This window comes from Bos javanicus, chromosome 28 (assembly GCF_032452875.1).
Source record: "Bos javanicus breed banteng chromosome 28, ARS-OSU_banteng_1.0, whole genome shotgun sequence".
NCBI lineage: Eukaryota > Metazoa > Chordata > Mammalia > Artiodactyla > Bovidae > Bos > Bos javanicus.
This window is the reverse complement of record NC_083895.1, coordinates 44,897,250-44,920,882: the sequence shown is the minus strand read 5'-3', so window position 1 is coordinate 44,920,882 and position 23,633 is coordinate 44,897,250. Positions and strand designations below refer to the sequence as shown.

Sequence of the window (23,633 nt, the reverse complement as noted above, 5' to 3'; positions counted from 1 at the left end):
GGGAGAAGGGGAAGAACAACCGGCAGAGGGCTGGGGGGTCTATTTATAGGGAAACCTCGGTCTCCCCCGGGTGCTGAGCTGGGGGTTCGGTGAGGGACTGGGTAGAGAAGCTTCAACGGTGCCAACGGGGAGGGGGCAGAGTGCTCAGCCCAACAACCCTCTCAGTGGCCTCAACCCCAGGAACCTCTCAGCATCACCCGAGTCTGCTGGGCTCTGACCCCCTCCTGCTGGCCTGGCACCGAGAGAGTGGCACTACCATCACCATGCCCCCATCCTAACAGCCTGCTTTCTCTGTTTAGAGACCATTGCGCTAAAGAAGAGAACTTCAAGGTAAGGTCACTACCAACTTGTGTCCCCCTCATATTCCCTCCTGTTTCATCCATCCCTCGCCCTTGCCTGACATCCCTGCCCCTCTTCCCACTTTGAAATACTTCCTAGGGGACCAGGATGCATCCCTGGCCTCCCTCTTCTCACTGTCCCCTCCTTCGGGCAGCCCTCAAGTGTCATGAGAGTGGGGAGCCCACAGGGTATTAAGTAGTCAAAGTAAGCTTGGGCTCTTTTCTGCACTTGGGTTAGCCTTTGCCTCATCTCCTGCGCAGAGTCCCCCCAGTGGATCGCCCACCCCCATGATCGTGTCCCCAGCTACGGCCATGTCCCAGCTGGGAAACTACATGTGTTCTGTTCCCAGCTTCCCTGCCGCCACCCAGCCACATTGCTCTTCTGTATAGAGCCCTTGTCCTCCAAAGACAATCCTAACTCAGGACCTTTGCACTCGCTGCTTTGTATCATATGGAACGCTCTTTACTCAGCAACAAGCTACTGCGAAGCCCTCTGGAATGAGGACCTGAGTGATACCAAGGAGGCAGCCAGTCTCTTGGGGCTGGGGGAAGGTGCAGGCCAGAATCAAGAATCAGTAGCATTTGTTGGAGTGGGGAGGCCCTAGCTGGAGGTGCCCTTTGGGAAGCAGGCAGTAGAGCAGAGGTGGACAGTGGGCTGGGTGGGGTGGGATATGTTGGTCACTACCTTTTTTGAATATGGTAAGTCTGAGGCTTCTGGAGACTTCCTCGTGGAGGAGATGTTCAGTGAGTGACTGGTATTCAGGGCAGAATCTGAGTTGAGATGGACTGGTGGGCTTTTAGAGGGATGCAAAGCACAGTCCCCCCTCTAGTTCTTCCCTGGGACCTGGGGCTTGGTAAGAACAAAGCAGCATCTCTTGAAGAAATGTGTGGATCTACGGATGAAGGAGAGATGATGTGTGGTACGCTGCGGTCAGGGGGACGCCCTGGGGATGAGCTGGAAGTGGATTTTCTCAATACTTTCACTTTCTTGAGGCTCTGCTCTCCTTCAGATGTTATGGTGTCTGTCAATAATTTCTGAGGACCTAAAGCTCTTGATGATGGGAGTGAGGGGACCTGGGAACGTATAGATGAACCCCAGACCCAGAATCTGCATTGCCTTTGGGGCCCAGCTCATCTCTGTGGTGGGAAGTGTAGGATGGGGTGAGTTTTGGATGGCTGAGCTGTGCCTGTGGTGGGGGCCTCTGCCTACAGCATGGTCTCAGGGGCCCTCTACTGGGTGGCTGAGGCACCCTGGCATGTGGCCGCAGGCTGCAGCGGCCAGCTCTGGCCCTCTGTCAGGATGATCGAGTGGGCTGGTGGAGGTTCTAACAGAGTGATCTTCGTAACCACCCACGAGCCATGCTATCTTGATCATCCAAACAGCTCACACTCTTCAGGGGACACTTTGGGTGAAGGCGTCATGCTTTGGAAGCTCCAGTGCCCCCTGGAAGTTCCCAGAACTGGTGTAAACTCTGATTCAGGGACCTCTTAGTCATGGGATTCACAAAACGGAAAGATTTCACAATGCCCAATTCTTAATCCTGGTGGATTTGTACATGCATATGTGCGTGCTGGGGTAGGGAATGTGGCAGGCTGTGATGACTCATAATGAAGGTCTGACACACAGATGCTGCTGTGTGAGGATACTGCTGTGAGCAGTACATCACAAACCAATCCAAGAGCACTGAATGAGCAGTTCCTATGGTTTCACGCTCCTACCTATGATCAGGTCAGAGGAGCATCTGCTTGGTATATTTGTTGTTCAGTTGCTCATGGACCCCGTGGGCCATAGCCCGCCAGGCTCCTTTGTCCATGGGATTTTCCAGTGGATTGTCATTTCCTTCTCCAGAAGTTTTTCCCAGTCCAGGGATTGAACCCGCGTCTCCTGCTTTAGCAGGTGGATTCGTGACCACTGAGCCACGAGGAAGCCCTTTTGTACATTTGGATGTTCTGAATTATTTCGATACACTTGAGCTGTAGGAGGAAACTTCCATAACCCAGGCGAGGTGGCTGCCATAGCCGTCCAACAACAAACATTGGGAGAGTGAAGTACAGGAGGAGGAGTGTGAAGGGGCAGAGGAGGGCAGGGAAGAGATGAAAGATGGGGAGAGGTGGGCGGTTGGGAGGTAATGGCTGGATGGGGTCCGCCTGCATCTGTTCCCCCACCGCGAGCAGGGAACTGTCCTCAGCATCATCACAGCAGAGCTCTTCTACTGAGAAGGAAGACACAGCTCAGGTTTCCAAAGCCGACACTAGATGGAGTCAGGCTCAGTCGGGAAGCCGATAGACCCGAGAGCGGAGACGCAAAGGACACGCGGGCCGTTCTCCGTAGCAGAATTCTGCCCCTGCTTTTGGTCGTCTAGGAATGACATCCCGTCTTCCTGTTTTGCAGGTTAAACCTCAGTTTCTCTGAAAGGTGAGTTGTAAGAGTGGCTGATGGCTCGTACCCAAAGGAGGGAAGGCCGTCCCCTTCCTGTCCTGTGCGGGCTGGAGGCTCTCCTGCACGACCCCTGCAGGATGGGAGGGGGATTGCTAGGCATGGGCCGGAAGTCGTGGTGTCAGGCTGGCTGTGACGTCAGGAATCAGCATCTCTTTGGGACAGCTGTGGCAAGTCCTAATCTGGCAGTACTTTGGCAAGATTTTAAATGAAGTTGTGGGGCATGTGCCTCATTAGAGCTGAGAAAACTGGGTTTTAACAGCAAGATGGTTAAAGTTTTATCTTAATTGATTTGGTTTTCCAAGACCTTCTTTTTGACAGAAGCCAGTCAACTGTAGCCACCTTAAACCATTTGATGAAAAAAAAAAATAAATCCAAAATTTTCTTTGTGTCATCAAGCCATCAGTTTGGCTGACGTGTCAGACTTTCGACGCTGCTGTGAAGTGTCAGAATAGACAGTGCCTGAGCATATAGGGCAGCCTTTCAGGAAGGGGGGACAGGATCCGAGGTCATGGCTAAAGGAGCTCTGTTCCCAGGAAGGAAGCCATCTCCTTCAGGTTTATCTGAACGGTCGGTTCATAACTCACTTCCCCTAGTCCTGCTCTCCCACACCTCGTGTACCACCCACACGCTCTCACTGTCCTTTTAGAAAAATCTTCAAAGCCACAGAAATGTTGAAAGAACAGTGCAATAAAAACATTTACAACCTTCACCTAGATCCATAAATGAACATTTTGCTCTGTTTGCTTTAACTCTGCATGCATAATTTCTTCTGATTCACTTAAAAACTGGTGTAGATATCATAATATTTACGCATCATGTATCTCCTGCACAATCACAGTGACAGGAATGGTAAGAAATGAACAGAAATGGGTAGTAATTCAATAGTATCATCTCGTTCACAGCCTGTATTCAAATTTCTCTGATTGTTTCCCAGGTGTCTCTTAAAGCTCTATTTTTCCAAGCCAGGAGCCATTGTACTTGATTTTGTCCCTTTTAAGTTTCTCTCGATGTTGCTTTCTCTCCCCACGGCATTGTCAGTCTTGAAGTACTTAACCTTCTTGCATCGTGTTCTATTTCCTTCATTTTGTCCCTTTTTAGTTTCTCTCGATGTTGCTTTCTCTCCCCACGGCATTGTCAGTCTTGAAGTACTTAACCTTCCTGCACCGTGTTCTATTTCCTGTATTTGTCTCTTTCCTCCTGAGCAGGTTCAGATTGAGAATTTTGTCATGATCACTGCAGCGGTGACATTGGGCACATATCCTTCAGTGCGCGGCTCAGGAGTCACATGACTCCAGGCTCTCTCACTGTTACTGACATTGCTTTTAACTGCTTGGCTAAGGAAGTGACAACTAGATCTCTCCTGGTGGAGAGAAAATCCCTCGTTTGCAATGAGTAAATAATCTAAGGGGTGGGACTTTGAGACCGTGGGAACACCCTGACCCAAGTAATTCTTCACCCAATGGTTTACATCTGTTTGTGGCCCGTCTTTGAAAAGTTATTGCATTGAGGGCTACAAAGTACTGAGTTTCTAATTCCAGCATTCCTTCTACATTTAATAGCTGACATTCTTCTCTTATTTCTCGAACATTATTCCTAAGGACTTCAATGCATTATAATTCATCACCATCATGAATCTTTTTGATGTTTAAATTGTCCCAAGTTATCAGTACAAATAAATTCTTGGTGGCTTTAGACTGGATTCCAGTAGCCACTAAGAATTTCATAGACTTCTGAAATTACACAGTGTTCCAGGCTCACCTTACACTGTTCCTGCTCAGACTTTGAATCACGCATTTCCCCTAGATCCATATTTTCCTACCCCTTCCTCCACCCTCCTTCTTTTCTTTAACATGGAGTAGTTTATAGAAACCAAGATCTGTACACAATGGGTTCTTATGGCTACTGAAACATCATCACTTGCAGACTTTCTCAATGGATAGTCAGCACGTGCATATTTACCAGTATGCATCAAAAACTCAGCATCATAGCATTCTTCTTAAGATTTCCTCATTCCATATTTCTATTTTGCTTCTTCCAAAGTGAAAGCCCTGTTTCCCTACCATATAAATACTTTTACCCATTTGCTTTATCCTATAATACACATAAAATACATACTTCAAGAATTACAATACCGTACAACTACAACCTCACTTAAAAATTTCTTTGCTGTTCTTTGTTCTTAGAACTTAGCCCTTCATGTGTACAGAGCTTTGTGTTCAAGTTGAATTAATTATTTTCTCAGTGTGATTATGCTATCAGTTTGATATATAGTTAGAGATAAGTGTTTCAGTGTATATGCTGGTTTTTGTTTAGTTTCTTAATCTTTGTACTTTAATTTTATTTTTTGAGTATGTGAAACACATGTATAGTTTTAAGCTAAAAACGTGTGAACAGGTAAACTTGGAGACGTTCTGCTCTCCTATCCACTCCGCTCTGCTCCTACCCACTGCTTTGAGGTAATTAATCTCAACAGTTCCGGTTTTATCTTCCCTGTGTTCCTTTTACAAAAATATGTGTAATTAAAAGATTTGCATGTATACAATTTTTATAACATTAGATAAATATTTACATACGCGTGTATATATTAGTCTGGTTCTCGTATGGGTCTACTTTTACTTGGATCTCTGACTGTTTGGTACGGTGCATGGTGTGAGGTATAGATCCAATTTTATCTTTTTCCCAAATGGCAATCCAGTCATCTTAATATCAGTTTTCAAAATCACTGTATTTTCCCCAGTATTTTATTTGTCACTTTTATCATGTTCAAAACTTTCACCTATAGTTGGACTCTTTCTAGACTTCATATTATTCTCCAGCGGTATTTGTGATCACTCATGTGCCATCATCACACTCTTTCTTGGGGTGACTTCACGTATTACCTGGTGTGGCTGGTTCCCACCCTCCTGGCTCTCGCAGTCTAGCTATTCCTGTGTATTTGTTTTCCATATAAACTTGACAACCAACTTCAGAATCTGGCTACAGAAACAGACATCTTGCTGTTTTTATTGGAGCTGCATTATGTTTACACGTTAAATTGAAGACAACTGACTTTTTGAGGATGTTATCCTTCATTGACACAAACCTATGCTTTTCACAAGTGCGTTTTTGTGTGTCTCAGGAGAGTTTTCAGATTTTGGCCTTACGGATTTTTCACATTTCTTATTAAGTTCACTTCTAAATATTTCATGTTTTTGTTGCTTTAGTAAATGGGATTTCCCATCATGTCTCCTACTTGGTCATTGATTTGGGGCATTAACATGATAGCAGCTGACATATTGAATGCTTTTATTGTTTTTTTTTTTATTTTGTTCTTGATCTCCTTGAGTTTTCATCATATTATGTCTTCTGCCAAATTGTAGATCTTCTCTTCCAATAAGCCTCTAATTGTTTTCTTGTCTCTGATTGCATTGCCTAAAATCACCAGTGTTAAATAATAGTGGAAACAGTGAGCATATTTGTCTTTTGCCTGACTGTTGTGGGAAATTCTCTAGTGGTTTTCATTAAGTAAGATGTTAGATTTAGGGCTAAAGTACACGTCTTATCACCTTAAGGAAACCCACCAGTTCCTATTTTACTGAGTCTTCCCCCCCAACCCCCACCCCTGGCCCAGGAATTTGTGTGGGATTTGGTTAAAAGACTTCTCAGCATTAGCAGGCATTAACTCATCCTCAGGAGACGTTCTCTGGGATGGTCCCAGGAAAACGAGGACATACAGCCACCCTTGTTACTACTTCAGTTTTTTTGCTTCTCTCCTTGTTGATCCGCATGATTTTGGAGGATGTGGTGGAAAATTGGATCTAGGCAGCCACTAATTATCCTAGAGTCTCCAAGTCTCTTTCTCTTTCTTTTGGTACCTAGCTCAGGTCTGGGTATTAATGAATCTTCCAGATGGCTCTTTTTCTTTCCAGAAATGCGCATGTGATCGAGCTCTGAGCGAGCAGCCTCTTCAGGAGGGCACTCTGGGCAGCCACTCACTGGAGACAGCTTGAATCTGAGCATCTAAAGCTGGTGATGGGCCTTCCCATGGAACTCAAAATGCAGGGCAAATAAACTTATAGAATCTACAGTGCCTCCGTCCTGAAAGAAACAGTGCTTCTCTTCTGCAAGGAGCTGACCGCATAAAGGGATGTACGAGCACTCTTGCAAGCAGTAAGAAGGTTTGGAAGTCGATGCATGCTCACGCCTGCCCTTGTTTCCAGTGTCAGAGCTGTTCACGCTTCATGATGACACTGCGTCCGTGGACCCTACCAGCAGCAAGCGGCTCGTGGAATGAGAACCAGACTCAAGACACAGCTTCTTTAGCACCGCAGTCTACCAGGAGGTGAACAGCCTTGTCTACAGCTGTTGGCCTCAACTTCTTAGCTGTCAGAAGAATCCACCTGTCAACACTCAAGGGAACTGAAAGGTGAAAACCTTTGGGCAGTCTCCATTTCTATAAATGACTGAGAGACCTTCCAAAAGGAGAAAGGCAGGCTGGGCTGGAGTGGGATAAAGGAGTCTGACAGCTGTGGAATGGCCCCACAGCTCCGCAGCTTTCAAATGGTGGTACCAAAAAAGGATGAAAAGAGAAAGCAGCTGCCATGGCCTGTAGTGAGCTACACCAAAGCAAGTGATTGTTGTTATGCTTATAGGATTATTTTGTAGTGACTATGGCAATGTCCGTACCTTATCATGGAGGACGCACTGGAAGAGACACAAACCCAAGGCTGCGTGACGCAGGCCCCATTCACATTTCTCTCCCCTTAATAGTACCCTGGGTTTCTGGGCTGCATTAAAGAATACTCTTTGCCTTTTCATTCAATAGAAATCCAGGTGGCCACATGGAATGGTTCTCCTTAGATTAGGTTACTCAGCTTGTGTGTGGTAAAGATGAGTTATATTTCAAAACAAAGCGCTGTGTTGTAATAATTTGCCTGAACTCCCAGGGCATCTTTTATCTGACTTGATAACAATGTAGTTCATTAGCAGCCTTGGTTAACGGATAACCTAAAGCAGTAATGCGATACTCATAAGCAATTTTCTGTGTGTTAGAATAAACCATCTTGTAAGGTATCTGATAATTGATTTGCTTCTTTCAGCAGCATTTTAATTAAGAAAGCTGGTTGGGAACTGAGGGTGAATGCTTCTAGAAAATATCTATAAACTCAATAGAATGTGGGGTCCTTCCCCTCACCCCACATCATGACCTATTTTCCCAGCACCGCTCCCAGCTTCCAGTTTTGTTTGAGTCCCACCCAGAGTCTCCTGTGTGAAGAACACAGAAGTGTGCTGAGGACTGCTGCTTTCTCCTCGTCTTCCAATGGCAGACATGCTGTGGGAAGCAGAATGGGTTGGGGGTTCCAGGCAATTGGCTTCCGTGGCTTATACCCCAATTCCAAGCTCAGTGACTTCCTTCTGTAGCAGTCCTACCGGAAGCCGTTTTTTCAGCCCCTCTTCATGGGAGCAGCTCCTGGGGACAGAGGTGCCGATGGGCAGAAACTCTTGGATACGTTGTTGAAGCAACCACAGAAGTCATCGTGTCTGTAGGTCCAATGTCCTGAGTGAGAGCCAGTTCTTCTGTCCTGTGCTGTGGTTTGGGACCAGAGGCCAAGGACTAGGATAAACCCCGCCCTCCCAGCTCAGTAGGCTCTGAGTCCCCCAGAACACTTGCAGATCCCAGACAGCCCATCTCAACAGGCAGAACATCCTGCCCAAAGGAGAAGAGACAGTTGAGACTCAGATACCTGTGGGTGGAGTGAGCTGCAGATCTCAGCACCCAGACAGGATCTAAGGGCATAGCTGTGGTTTGCTGCCTCTGTGACTCAGTAACTGGAGGAGAAGGTAAGATGGGAGAGAGTTACCTGGCAAAATCAACAAATTACAAATATGCATCCATCTCTATGGGCTTCTCAGATGCCTCAGTGGTTAAAAAATTCTCCTGCCAATGCAGGAGCTACAGGAGACATGGGTTCTACACCTGGGTCAGGAAGATCCCCTAGAGGAAGAAATGGCAACCCACTCCAGTATTCTTGCCAGAATAAGCCCATAGGCACAGGAGCCTGGCGGGCTATGGTCCATGAGGTCACAAAGAGTCAGACATGACTCAGCAACTAAACACGTACGCATCAATCTCTATATTTTCAAGTTAAAAATATATTTTACATGGAATCTATAAATTAAAATAAACATAAAATAAAATAAATATGTGCATATATTCTTCTATGTGTTTTAGAAGTATGCATATGATGGAATTATATTCTGTCATAGAATGTATGGGCGTTTGAATAAGTAAGTGAAAAATAGCCCTTTTCACCATCCAAATTTGGAAATAGCTGAGAGGTAGATAAACAAGTTAAACAGATGGAGATGAAAGTATTGGAGTTATTCTGATCTTCAAATGAGTCATGACACGTTAATATCACTCTACAGGCTCTAGAGTCCTGCTTGGTCCTTGCCCCAGTCTAAGCAAGAGGTTAGTGTGGCTGGGGTTGCAGTGTGGGCAGCAAAGGTGCAGCGGATGGATGGATTTTGGATGGGGTTTAGCGGTAGGGGTCCCAGGGCTTGCAGACGTAGATTTGGGTGTGGAGCAAAGAGTGACTCAGCCTCAGTCCCAGAGTTTGGTGCCAGGGAGAAGGATGTGGAAGGAAGCCCCAGGGAGTGCTAACCTTAGGAAGGGTCTGCAGCAGTTCTCGGGTTTCTTGGGTCAGCTCTTGGCGAGCCAAAAGATTGGCTGCACTTGGAGAGTGAATCCCATGTTCCTATGGGAGTTGAAGCTTGTAAACTGGGGTTAAAAGCACACCTCAGAGATTGTTCTAGAATGTGCTCTGAGATCCATGAGAAAAGCAGGGAAGAATTGGCCTGGAGGAGCTGTAAGGCTCTTTAACAGTGAGGTGGAGTGTGCAGAGGGGTTGTTTAGACAGAGGGAAGCTGAGCTGAGCTGAAGATACAAGCCGAGGGGCTGGTACCTGTGATATGAACCCTAGAAGGGCCAGGGCCAGCCTGTGCTCAGGGCCCATCCCCCTGATCGGCTCTCTTCTGAGTTATTTGTCATAATCCCAGGGCTTGTCAGATAAATTAAGCATCCTTCAAAAATATGACATTTCACATGGATGTTATCAATAGATGACAAATAGGCTTCTCCAAGGCTGTGTGTGCAGAGTGCAGTGAAGTCACTCGGGCTTGGACATGAGGAGTTATGAGTCGGGGAGGAGGGCAGACCATTTTGGAACCTGCTATGCCAATACCTGCTCCCCTTGTGGCTCAGCTGGTAAAGAATCCACCTGCAATGTGGGAGACCTGCTTCCATCCCTGGGTTGGGAAGATACCCTGGAGAAGGGAGAGGCTACCCACTCCAGTATTCTGGCCTGGAGAATTCCATAGACTGTGTAGTCCATGGAGTCACGAAGAGTCGGACATGGCTGAGTGACTTTCACTGGCTCTGGTGAGGCCAATACCCAGGAGGATAAAAGACCAAGACAAAGTGAAGAAAGGGCAAAGCAATCACTGTGCGTGGGCGTAGGCTGCAAGGAGGAGGGTCAGGAAAAATCAGTTCCTGATGTGCAGTGTCCTGATGCACTGACACAGCGTATCCTGCCGTTTGGTTGTCTGGATATGTGAAGTCTCATTTCTCTTTCATGAAGCCAGTTTCAGAAAGACATAAGTGCGTATGTGAAAAAGAAGTTCAGTGGAAAGATCCCAGAAGTCCCAGTGCTCATTTGCTAGGTGTTCTGGGAGGAACGAGCAAATAGAACAAAAACAAAGACATATCAGAAGAGAGAGAATAAAAGTGAGCAGAGTTACAGAAAGGGACTAGACAACAGCTTAAAAGGAAGGATGTAGTGAGACGCGCAAAACCATCTATACACAGCAGAATCAAAATAAATTTGAGAGCATCAGGAACAAAGAGAAGCAAACGACCCATAAAAATATGAGATTTTGAGAGAAATTAGACTTTTTGTTGGTGGAACTGAATGAAAGAAGATAAAGAACCAATATCTTCAAAATCCTCAGGGGACATGATTATGCACCATAGTATTCTATACCTAAACAGACGATCAATCAAGTGAAAAGGAAAAAAAAATAAAAAAATCAGAAAATTTACTACTCCCAAAATTCTTTCTGGAAAAAAAAAAAGATGACCAGAAGATGGACTTCAGCAAAATGAAAAATGAATTTAAAAGGAATGTGTGAGATACAAGAAGTGTCAGTGAGCAAAGAAACCAGCAAAATTCATATGTAAGTTTACATGAGCAACTATTATTTTTAAAAATTGTGGTGCCATTATAATACATTAAAATCTCACATGATCTCAATATGGGAGGTTGTGTGGGAGAAATGATAGGTATAAAAGCATTAAGTTGTTCAGGGACATAATATAGAATATTGATTAGCTCTCAGTAATGATAGTAGAAAAATACAGTATTGAATTTGCATAATGTAAATTCAGGGTTGCATAATGTAAATTCTAAGAACCCCTAGAATAAAAAAACAGTGGAGGGTTAGAAAACACTAAACAATTACAAGCCTTCAGTTCAGTCGCTCAGTTGTGTCCGACTCTTTGCGACCCCATGAATCGCAGAACGCCAGGCCTCCCTGTCCATCACCAACTCCCGGAGTTCACTCAAACTCATGCCCATCGAGTGATGCCATCCAGCCATGTCATCCTCTGTCGTCCCCTTCTCCTCCTGCCCCCAGTCTTTCCCAGCATCAGGGGCTTTTCCAGTGAGTCAGCTCTAAAGGAGAAAAAGAAGTAGCAGCAGGAGGAAGAGGAGGAGGGGAAGAGTAAGAATGAAAACTCTTGTGTATATGCTTCTGGGAGAGACATAACGATTTCTCTGGGGCAGATACAACTTTTATTCCTAAAACTGCAAAGCATAGGTGGCATGACCAGTGTGAAAATGGCCCGAGGAACAGTGTTATGGATAATGATATTATCTGCCAGCATTTTGAGACGCCTGGTTTCCAAGGTTGCTGGACCTAGATATTATAAGGAAAGTACATCCCTCTCTGGCCTCCCCATCCTAGTTTGCACCTCAGACTTGGCTCCAGTGCCAGAGGGCCATGGGCAAGAGTAAGGGGAATAAGTGCTGCTTCTGCCAGCCTGAGTGGGTGGCCTCCAGTGGTCTTGGGAAGTCCTCAGGGAGGGAAGCTTATGGAATAAACTGTAAGACCACTTTATCCAAAAGGGAGAAACATGGTAAAAACAATTAGTAGAGGACAGGACAGCCCATTGCCTGGTGAGGCAGAGGGTGGGGATGCTGTGAGGATGGCTGCAGGCGCAGGCTGAGTCAGGCCGGGGGCACCTATGGGTGTCAGTTCAGTTCAGTTCAGTCGCTCAGTTGTGTCCGACTCTTTGAGACCCCATGAACCACAGTACGCCAGGCCTCCCTGTCCATCACCAACTCCCACAGTCCACCCAAACCCAAGTCCGTCGAGTTGGTGATGCCATCCAACCATCTCATCCTCTGTCGTCCCCTTCGCCTCCTGCCCTCAATCTTTCCTAGCATCAGGGTCTTTTCAAATGAGTCAGCTCTTAGCATCAGGTGGCCGAAGTATTGGAGTTTCAGCTTCAACATCAGTCCTTCCAATGAACACCCAGGACTGACTGATCTCCTTTAGGATGGACTGGTTGGATCTCCTTGCAGTCCAAGGGACTCTCAAGAGTCTTCTCCAACACCACAGTTCAAAAGCATCAATTCTTTGGCGCTCACCTTTCTTTTTGGTCCAGCTCTCACATCCATACATGACCACTGGAAAAACCATAGCCTTGACTAGACGGACTTTCTTGGCAAAGTAATGTCTCTGCTTTTTAATATGCTGTCTAGGTTGGTCATAACTTTCCTTCTAAGAGTAAGCGCCTTTTAATATCATGGCTGCAATCACCATCTGCAATGATTTTGGAGCCCCCAAAAATAAAGTCAGGAGCAGTGGAATAAGCAAGAGGAGGGTCAAGGCTACACTGATGTCTCTCCTCTAGTTTGGGAGGAGTAACTCGCCTAGACATAATGGCTGTTATTTCCATCAGTTGGATGAACTGATATGGACTGGCCTTCAGTCAGTATGGGAATCTCCAGCGTGACAACAGCCACATGACCCAGACACTCTCAGCTGTCATGGTGACCATGCACTTCCTAATGGCTCAGCCCTGAGAAAACCATCAGTGGTGTAGACGACCATGTAGAAGGTTTTGTGCACCTCAGTTGCAGGTGCCTCCCCTCCCAAGAAAGTCTGGGCAAAAGGGACTAACTCCATTTCCCCAGAAGGGGAAGTGAGCAGAATGACAGGAAGGGAGTTTGCCCTTTAAAAAAAAGTTTTTCCTGTGTGAATGAAACTCATTAGAGGGGAAATAATATCTAAAGAAGCTTTATCAGAAGCTGAGTCATGTAAAACCCTTGAAGTCCCCATAGGAAGGAAAATGGGTGCCAGTCAAGGGGGGTTTGACCTCAAGCAGGCTGAGATTGTCTCCTTTTATCAGCTTCACCTCATTTGGAGGACGGCAATGACACACCCAGATGAGGAAAGAGGGGTGAGAAGGGAGAGGAGGTGGTGCCAGCGGGTGACTGACACCTGGGCCCTGCAGCCGGGGGCTGGTTATGCTCTCGGACATTGTTTGGTCTTGAGGGAACCCCTCCACCGCCTCCCCCTCCTTGGGGGGAGGTTCCTGTGTCTTTGCTCTGAAAGCAATGAGGAGAAGGAATAAAAGGTCAGATTTAGGCGAAGGACAAGGGAGAAAACTTCAGTGTAACTTCTAAGCTTCAGCTATCATTCATGAAATCAGTGAGCCGTTTTGTCTTTCAAAGGGAAATATCTCTTCAAATTAATGATAATTTACACTATTTCTGAGCATTTGCCCAGCATGATTGAAAAGAAGCCTTGTAAAGCTGCCTTAGCCTTTACAAGATATGTAATCATTTCTTTACAAGATAGGTATCATTACATGTTCATTACAAGATATGTATCATTTCAGGAAATGATACCAAGGCCAGGGCTGAGCTCTCTAAGGGGCTCAGATGCTCAGAGTTGGTGGATGGTGGTGGATGGGAGAGCGGTGGACTGGGGCAGGTGTCCAGAGGGGGCAGGAAGGGACATGGCGAGAGCTCTGGAAGCACTCTGGTGGTCACTGAGGACCACTTGGCTTGCGGTGATGGGGAAAGCCTGCACTCTGTAGATGGACATGGGTCCTGGTTTGGATACCTGGTCCACAACTCAGGAGCTACTTGACCTTGGGCGAGTTGGATAGGCAAATGGCAGGAGTGGAGGGGGATGAGAGCTCTCCAGGACCGTTACAGGGATCAAATAACATGATGAAATGCTTTGCTTTGCACCTGGCCTGTGGCTGGTGGTAGATAGATGTGGATTCTTTTCTGTATATGAACTTGGAGCTGAGAAGACGGAATCTGGGTGGTGCTTCCTCCCATCCAGGCAACTGGAACAGCTAATTCTGGTCCCAAAGTGCCTGAAGCTCCATTTCCCCATGCTGGCTCCTTGGGGCAGTTCAGGGCTAGAGAGGCTGCCCTGCGCCGCCCCGCCCCAGGCCCGCCCCTGATTCTCTGTCTTTCCTGAAGGCGGGAGCTTGCTTGCCCAGCTGGCTTCGATCAGCCTCTCACTGGGCCACTTTTCTGTCTTCATTTGTCCTTGTTTATGTTTCCTTGCAAACAAATGTCATGCCTTTCCCACGGGCTTTTCTCTAACCAGTTTATATTTTAACCCTGTGTAGACAGGGCCAGATGAGACAGAGGATGAGATGGTTGGATGGTATCACTGACTCGATGGACATGAGTTTGAGTAAGCTCCAGGAGTTGGTGATGGACAGGGAAGCCTGGCATGCTGCAGTCTGTGGGGTCACAAAGAGTCGAACACGACTGAGCGACTGAACTGAACTAAACTGAGACAGGGCCAGATTTCTGCTCTTCATCCCAGTCCTATTTCCTGCAGCCAGTGAGCCAAATGCTGCCTTCTGACATCTGTCTCCAGGTCCTGGGCCGAGGCGTGTCTGTAGGACCTGATATGAAGCATCCCGGGGATGGATGGGCAGGAGGCACGGAGTTTTACAAAATCTTGGGTTTATATGTGTATATATATGCATGTATTTTAAAAACTCAGTAGTATTTAAATAAAACTAGAGAGAATTTATTGCTTGGGCTTCCATGGTGGCTCAGTGGTAAAGAATCTGCCTTCTAATGCAGGAGACATGGGTTCAATCCCTGGATCTGGAAGATGCCCCTAAAGAAGGAAATGGCAATACTTACTCCAGTGGGAAATCCCATGGACAGAGGAGCCCATGGGCTACAGTCCATGGGGTCACAAAGAGACACAAGTTAGCAACTAAACAACAACAATTTTTTGCTTATTTTCTTACATGTTTATTGCACAAAAATTAAAAAAACAAGGATAAATAAAAGGACGGGGGAACTCCTTTTCCAAAGATAAATGTTGCTCACTTTTTGGTGTTTATCATTCTCAACTTTACATATCTGAGCATGTATATATATGCACACACACACATATGTACTAGGTTTCCATAACTGGGTTTGTATGGTACCGTGGACCCTTGAACAACACGGGTTTGAACTTTGCAAGTCCACATATATGTGGATTTTTTTCAATAGTAAGTACAACAGTAGGTTGAATCCGTGGATGAGGAACCTTGGATACTAGAAGTTATATTCCTATTTCAACTGTGTTGAGGATGGGTACCCCAAGCACCAGAGTTGTTCAAGGGTCAGTTATATATGGCTGTACTTACTATATTGTGAACATATTTTCCCAAGTTCTTCATGAACACCATGGCATCTCTTTGTTTAGTTATCCCATATTTTATTCAACCCAGGGGTTCTCAAATTCAAATCAGTCACACGGAGGATTTATTTAAACCCAGAGGGCTGGATGTACTGGGGTTGAACTCAAGAATCTTCATTTCTAACAAATTCCCAGGTATCAAGGATGCAACCCAATCAACCAAAATTCCTTTCCTGGGACACTGGTTGCTTCTGAATTCGTGAGTACAAATATCACTGTATTGAAAATAGGTCAGAAAAATCTCGGCATACTGTTAATTTCCTTAAAGATAAATTTCTAGAAGTGAGATTGTTGAGAGTGAGGGTATCACAGGTTTAAAGTTGCGGCTGCATATTACCAGAACGTTGTTTCAATCTGTATTTCCACCAGAACGTCGTTTCAATCTGTATTTCCACCAGAACGTCGTTTCAATCTGTATTTCCACCAGAACGTTGTTTCAATCTGCATTTCCACCAGAGTATGCTGGTTCTGGACCTTGTGTTTGTTTAATTCTTTTTTTTTTTTTTTTTAAGATAAAATGTATCCATCTGATCTAGCTAATCTGCATAGAAAGCTAGATTCGCCTCCCACAGGCTGTGTGAACCCAGGAAACTGCACCAAGTGCACAGAGGCTGTTTTGTCATGTTAGTGGAGAAAGAATCCTCGTTTGATCACATTTCTAGATTGCTGTGAGAATCGTAATGATGGTGGGATTGAGCGCCCTTTCTACCCGTGACGCACTTGCAGACGGGAGGGTCTGAGCACTTCCTGAAGAATTCAGAAGCAGCCCCTATTGTGGAAACTTCCCGAAAGTTAGAATTACCAGGAGAAATTTGCCCAAAAGGCTTGTCTTCCCAGCCAGAACTGTGGGCTCCATTAACTGCATGCAGGAGGCCTTGGTGGTGGGCCAGTAAACGTTGAACAACCTGTCCCCTGCCTGGGGTGGTAGTGGGGCAAGCAGGAAAGGCCTTGATTTTACTCTGCCAATTACCATGATGGAAATCCCCCCTCCAAGTCCTCTTACAAGCTGCCAACGTGTCACGGAATGTAGTAAAAATAATTGGGAATTGAGAAGTTTTGAATATTTGTTACTTTTGTGCATTATATAATCTAATTATAAGTTGATATGATTCTGATTTTGATAAAAGCTGTTTCACAACTGGCTTTCAAAATTCTTGAAAGATTTAACAATTGGTTTTCGTAAGCCAGTCCTAGCTGGCCCCAGATCACCACTGGCTTCCCCTCTTGGCTATAAACTCATTAAAAATGCAAGTCACTTTTCTATCTTTCGGGAAGAATAATGCCTGGTTATGCCAACTTCATTTTTTTACACTTGGCTGTGGGCAAAACACTGGCAATCTGAATAATTTGGGTTCCAAACCTTTGACATTTATACATAAAATAGTCTGATATTAGCCTTTGCAAGGACTGGGATCTGGGGTCGTCCTAAGACGTCTGGCTCTCGTGCATGGCTGCCAAGCTCCTCCTGCACACACTGATGCATAGAGACAAACCCAGCAATGTGGAGGAAGAAGACTTTGCTTCCAGAACCTCAACAGTGAGGTCTTGAGAGATGTGTTTTTCAACTGCTGCCATTCTTGCCTTTTAATTTTCTTTGTTTATCTTTATCGTGATCAATTTAATTTGCTGTGGGTTGGGTGGTGACTCCTACAGTGTGACTGCTCCTTATCACATGCTTATGGACTGTCATTTTCCAAAAAGCTGACTTGATTTGTATGTATGTTGTGGTCCAAAGGCCAGCTAGTCATACTCCTTTCACAAAGGCAGGTAAATAATATAAAAAATTATTTTGCGATCTCTACACTGCTGTCTCACTGTCAGGCACCACTGCCTGTGAATTTGTGCTGTATCAATAGCTTATTGTGTTTTGTAGCTAATAAAGTAATATATTTACTGAGTTAACTTCAAGTTTTAGGAAATCATTTTAAAGCTATAAACCAAAATTTAAATAATATGCAGATGCTTTTAGTCTTCTCTTGTAAATAATAAATAATTCTCTTATGTTCCCTTCTGATCTTTAGCATATTTATTGAATTTCTGACAGGCAGAGTGGACTTGGGACAGCGTTTGAGGAGAGCTGTCTGTTCCTTGTGATGTGAATCAACGCTGATCTCCTTCTCACCAACGCCGGCAGGGCTTATCTTTCCTCTCCAGGACTGGTGCCACACTGCCCAGGATGCTGGCTGGTTCAGGTGGTCAGGGGCGAGGTGCTTGCTCACTGCTTTCTGCCCATTCTCTGTGCACTTGTGGGTGTGCTACAGCCTCGGGCTGCCTCCTTGACACGGGGGTCCTCCACTTCAGCCGTCTGGACACGCTGATCACATGGAGCAGCCTGCCCGCCGCAGCAAAACCAGGTGAGATTTCTCCTAGGAAGGCAAGGGCTGTTCAACAACTGAAAAGTCAAGCCATGTTAATAGAATGAAGGGATAAAATCATGTCAATAGATACGTAAAAAGCATTGTAAAAAAAAAAATCAACATCCTTTCATGATTAAAGCACTCGGTAAATCAGGATTTGGTGGCTCAGTGGTAAAGAATCCTCCTGCCAATGCAGGAGACATGAATTTGATCCCTAAGTAGGAAAGACCACCTGGAGATGGAAATGGCAGCCCTCTTCAGTATCCTTGCTGGGAAATCTAACTGGATAGTGGAGTCTGGTGGGCTACAGTCCACGGGATCACAAAGAGTCGGACGCAATTTAGCCACTAAACAACAACGACAAATTAGGATTAGAAGGGAACTTCCTCAACATGAAAAAGTCCATGTACAAAAACCAGCGACGTTGTCAATAGTAAAAGATTTAATGCTTTCCCTGAAGATAAGTAATAAGACAAGGACACCAGCTTTCAATTCAACAGGATACTGAAGTTCTTGCCAGAACAACAAGGCAAGGGAAAGAAAGAAAAGACATCCAAATGGAAAGGGAAGAAGTAAAAGTATCTCTGTTTGCAGATGACATAATCTTACGTATTAAAACCCTAAAGAATCCACACCTCCACAAAAAAATCTGTTTGAATAAGCAAATTCAACAAAACTGAATTTTAAAGTTGTATTTCTATACAATAGTAACGAACAATCCAAAAAAGACATTAAGAAAACGGATCCACTTACACAGCATCCAAAAGAATAAAATACCTAGGAATCAATTTTAATCAAGGAAGGCAGGGTTTGTACATTGAAAATACATACAAACCCCACTGGGGAGGCGTTGCTGGAACCGGTCTCAGTGCACTGCGAGAGTGCAGCCAGCAGCGGACTGGAGTGGCTCATGGACTGCCTTTCCTGCTGGCCCCTCAGTCTTGGCCGTGGGTTCCTTTCTTGGGAACTTTCCTGTTCTCAAGGAAAACACAGCCTGATCCAGCCTTCCTGGAAGTCCTCCCACCTGACTCCCTTACGTTCCTGGAAGGCGTGGGACCACCTGCAAGGCGGGGGGTGGCAGGCTGGGGAGGGACGGTGGCTGTTTCCCCTGGGACACCTCTACCATCCGATAAGTAAGCCCATCAACTTACAAAGGAGACACCGTTTCTGAAGGACTGGGATAGGAAAAAGGCAGTCTTAAGAGGGGAGTCTGCAATAGCCATTCTGATCGTGGGGATAAAAATAAATTATCCCAGTTCTGATTGCCTGGTTGCAGATACCTTGGATGTGAGCTGAAGGCTGCACAGGAAGTCAGCCCAGCGCATTTAGAAGTTGTGCTGCCTCACTGATGGTCTTTAGGGTCCTGGGATCTCCCCTTCCACGCAGAAGCCATGCTTCCAGAAAGTTCTCTCAGAACAAGTTAGCAGCTGATATCCTCAGCTCTGTATCCGAGGTGGCCTATGGCCATCACATTTTAGACAGAGAGGGGAGGAAGACCCAGCCCTTTCCCCAGAGCTCTCTGTGTGGCTCTCTAAGAACCATCGAGGGGAGGGACCAGCAGCTGGGGTCCCAGAGCTCCTGGGTACACATGTGGCCTTCAGCTGGAGTGCCCTTCCTCCCAGCTGATGTCACCTTTTCAAGGAAACACAATTTGGAAAGACACTTCTGAATCCCCAAAACTTGTTGAATCTTTGCAGTCTCATGGAGCCAGAGCTGGGGTGGGGGGTGCTCTGGGCCAGGTTGGGGCTCTGGGGCATAGCCAGGGATGTGCCCGAGAGGCCCACAGGGGTGCCCTCCTCCCTACTGCCTAATGACAGAGGAGTCCTGGGCTATTTGTGTGGGCGCCCTGAGGTTAAGGTCAGGGAGACAGCTCCAAACAAACCACGGAGAAGAAGCAGCCTGTTATTAAGTCTGAAGGAAAACAAAAGCAAAAGTCCCTTCCTCATTCACTCGGGGAGGCTGAGGGAGAACTTCGTATCACATTTCTCTGCGGCTGAGTTTTTCCTTACGTGGTCCACTGACTCACTTCTTTTTAAATAGTGACAAGAAGCAACAGAAAATGAACTCAAAAGATGATACTTCTCTACTCTGATCCTCAACTTATCTTCTGGCACTTTCTCTGCAGAGTTAGCACAGGCTAAGGTCATAAACAATTCCTGGGAAATTGGCTTTCACTGGGATGAACTCCCAGTCTGGAGCCGGCCTTATACCTGGCAAGCAGCGTCTACGGCAACTCACCACTTCCCCGCCTCCCTCGGTGTTCAGTCTGACAATACAAGTTTTTTGAGAGGGGCAGTGACAAGGTGGCCCTAATTTCCAGTTGAAGGGAGGGGTGTTGTCCACTTAAAGCACTTTACACAGCAATCGGCTCAGCCTCAGAAATGTTGTGTCCTGTACACCAACCCGGGTAACGCCAGGCCCCTTGGCCAAGTGGACAGGCTATTTCTGGAGGCTCATTGGCTCCAGGATGAATGATCTGATTCTCCCTGTAGCCTAAATTGTGGCCCAAGCCCATCTCTAGAGTTTAAAAGTGAAGGGAAGCGAGAAGTGGCGTCTCTGTTTCCTGCTGGGGCTGTGGCTGGTTCGCTTCCTGTTAGTTTCTTCTCAGTGGAGAAAGAAAAGGGAGGGGGCTGAGAAGAGGAGGTTTTGGAAGGAAAGTGGAGACTGGAAACTCCTCCAGGCCTTCTTGATGAGGTTTAAGACTCGCACGTGACGTGTGAGATGAGTTGGCCAGGAGTCAGAGCTCCGAGAAAGTGCTGTCTTGGTCCTTCTGGGCTTTTGCACACCAGCCCTGCCGGCTCCGGCAGTGGAGCATGAAGTTCTTGGCGAGGCTGGAGACCCAGCTGGAAAGCTGCGGGGGCTGAGACGTTAGGGGGCTGGGTGGGCCTGATCTGTTACCATCCTCCCCTTGCACTCCCCCACTCCCCCTGCCCAGGGAGGGCAGGAACCCTGTATGGGTGGCCTCCGATGAGTAGCTACTTGGAGCAGAAGATGGGGCTGTGACAGAGAGCCTTCCCATGGCCAGACTCTGCTCAGAGCCCGTGTAAAAATGAAGGACAGTGGCACATTTTGATGCTGCGTTGCTTTAAGCACACACCCCCTCCTCCGCCTTGCCCCCAGGAAGCAGACCTAGGGGAAGAGCATGGGGCAGCCTGACAAAGCAGTCCTGCCTCTGGGCTTGAGGGCTGAGCAGTCCATCCTCCTGTCTCCTACCTGTACTTGGAGTCCCAACCTCCATCTGTAACATGTGGTTAATAGTGTCTCACTGGTAGGACTGTTAGGAGGGTTAGAAGGAACATACGTAGATTCTAGGGCAATAAAGGAACTGACCCAAGTACCTTTGGAAAATGGTGTTTTCAACTAGAAACTGAATGGCTAAATACAAAAGGAACTGTGTGTAAGCATTGTACTCTCGATGTTAGAGTAGCTTCCCAAGGGTTAACAACTTTGAAGCTGCTCTACGTGAATGCTGGGGTTGCACAAGTGTGAAAATAGACGGTGGGTGGTGGCAACCTTCCTCCCAAGTTGTGCTGGGTGTGCCCCAGTGATCAGCTGGGTACACCGTAGTCCTGATGCTGCTCAGTGAGCCGTCTCACCGGACATACATGAACAGTGCATGGAAAGTCAGTCTATGGAATGCCTATGGCTGAGTGACAAATCACCCAAAACTTAGTGTGTGAAGCTGCTCACAGTTTCTGAGGGTCAGGAATTCAGGCAGAAGATGGCTGAATTCAGAGGTGGTGGCTTTTCTCTGCCCTGAGAAGTCTGGGACCCCAGCTGGAAGATTCAAAGGCTGGAAGTCAGACTCATCTGATGACACATTCATTCACACGTCTGGTGGCTGGCTGGGATTTTTGCCAGAACTGTTGGCTGGAACACCTCCGTGTGGCCTAGGCTTCCTTATAACATGCCGGCTGGGTCCAGAGGAAAGGAGAGAGAGAGAGACAGAGAGAACCCAGAGGAAGTGATGTTGTTTTCTACAACCTAGCGAAGTCTCCAAGCATCACCCCTCTGCGTTCAGTTGCTGGAGGTTGTTACAAAGTCCACTCTGGTTCAGGAAGAGGGACCTGTCTCTCAGTGGAGGACTGTCAGCTTCACATTGTAAGAGGAGCCTGTGGGATAGGAGCACAGGTGTGGTCACGTGGGGAAAACACCTCCAGTCAACCATAGCTCCACCGAAGCTTTTCCACTTTCCTTGAAGTCACCACTGCTCCCACTGGGATGTGACTGCTTCCTCTGTGCCTCCACATTCATACACAGCATAGGCTTGGTTTAGGGTTTTGTGGGGAGGGGTTGCATGTTTAGTTTTTACATATGTGGGATTCACTTATCTCTTGCTTTTTTCACTTAACATGAATTTACTTACTAATACATGTAGATCTCTTTATTGCAGTATGGTATACCACAATTCGGAGAAGGCAATGGCACCCCACTCCAGTACTCTTGCCTGGAAAATCCCATGGACGGAGGAGCATGGTGGGCTGCAGTCCATGGGGTCGCTGGGAGTCGGACATGACTGAGCGACTTCACTTGCACTTTTCACTTTCATGCATTGAAGAAGGCAATGGCAACCCACTCCAGTGTTCTTGCCTGGAGAATCCCAGGGTCGGGGGAGCCTGGTGGGCTGCCGTCTCTGGGGTCGCACAGAGTCGGACACGACTGAAGCGACGCAGCAGCAGCTTACCACAATTTGGTTCTGGTGTAATTTATTTAACTATTTCTTTATGTTGATGGATCTTTGACAAGTTTCTTTTTATTTTCTATTTTGAATACTACTGTAGTAAATATTTCTTGATGTGCTATTGTATGCACTTAGCACTAACTGTGAATGTTTCCCAGGCAGTGATGTTAATTGCTGAGTTGAAAGAGCCCGCTTTTCATTGTAATGGGTGCTACCAAGTTTCCCTTGAGAAAGGCAAGCCGTGCACTTACAGGTAGAGTAGAAACATATTCATTTCATTTAGTTCTCACCAGCACTTAACAACTGCCAATCTGTTTAATTCTTGTTTGCCTTGTGGGTGAAAACAATATACTTATACAGCATGTGTTTTTAATTTGTTGCTTCCTTCCTAGAATTAGGTTGACCATCTTTTCATATGTTTATCAGCCATCTGCCCTTCTTCTCCTGGGGATTGCTTATTTATTTCCTTTACTGAACTATTCATTTCAGTTTTACTAAAAAGCAGAGAAGTGGAAACTGAAACAGTGAGTTTTTTGTGTTTTAGCAATGAAATTAAAAAGATTCTCAATGCTCGTGTTGACTGATGCATTTAAGTTTAGAGAAACCACCCTATAATAATAAATGTTAATTTATATTTTCTTTCTAAATATTTTACATTGAAAGTTACCCCAGAGTCACATGAAATTAGTCTTAGTTGTTTTATATGAGGTAAGGCCACAGTTGATTTTTTAAAAAGTGAATAAAAATGTTCAGCATCATTTATTGACTTTTTTTTCCTCCTAGACCTTTATTTACTTTATGTCTTAAAAATTCAAATATTAATACATAACATGATCTTTTCCTGGACTGCCTTTGTCTTCCATTGATCTATTTGATTTTTGTGCTCTTACTGTTTACTTTTATAAGGCAAGTCTCTTGATTTATTAAGGGAGAAAGACTACACTTACAGTGTTTCCTCTTCCTGCCAGGGAGCTCTGCCTCTTTATAGGTGTGAGTGGGACTCTCCATCTCTCAGTAAAGCTCTGTGGCGTTTTCCTCTG

The 23,633-nt window shown here is 46.0% G+C and overlaps 1 protein-coding gene across 7 annotated transcripts in view; it reads left to right on the top strand.

The window, feature by feature from the left end:
• TMEM273 (transmembrane protein 273) overlaps nucleotides 1-23,351 on the top strand; it is a 45,880-nt gene extending 22,529 nt beyond the window's left edge. For 2 of the 7 annotated variants that reach the window (XM_061405666.1, XM_061405661.1), the window contains 3 exons: nucleotides 300-330; nucleotides 6,687-15,754; nucleotides 16,068-23,351. Coding sequence is in view for 4 of the 7 variants with exons in the window: in XM_061405661.1 (XP_061261645.1) it covers nucleotides 300-330; nucleotides 6,687-6,711 (56 nt within the window). In the remaining 3 variants the exon portion in view is untranslated. Of the gene's footprint in view, nucleotides 1-299; nucleotides 2,755-6,686; nucleotides 15,755-16,067 lie in introns of those variants that run through there. The other 5 variants (XM_061405665.1, XM_061405662.1, XM_061405660.1 and 2 more) reach the window with 4 other exon arrangements.
• Nucleotides 23,352-23,633: the final 282 nt, after the last annotated feature.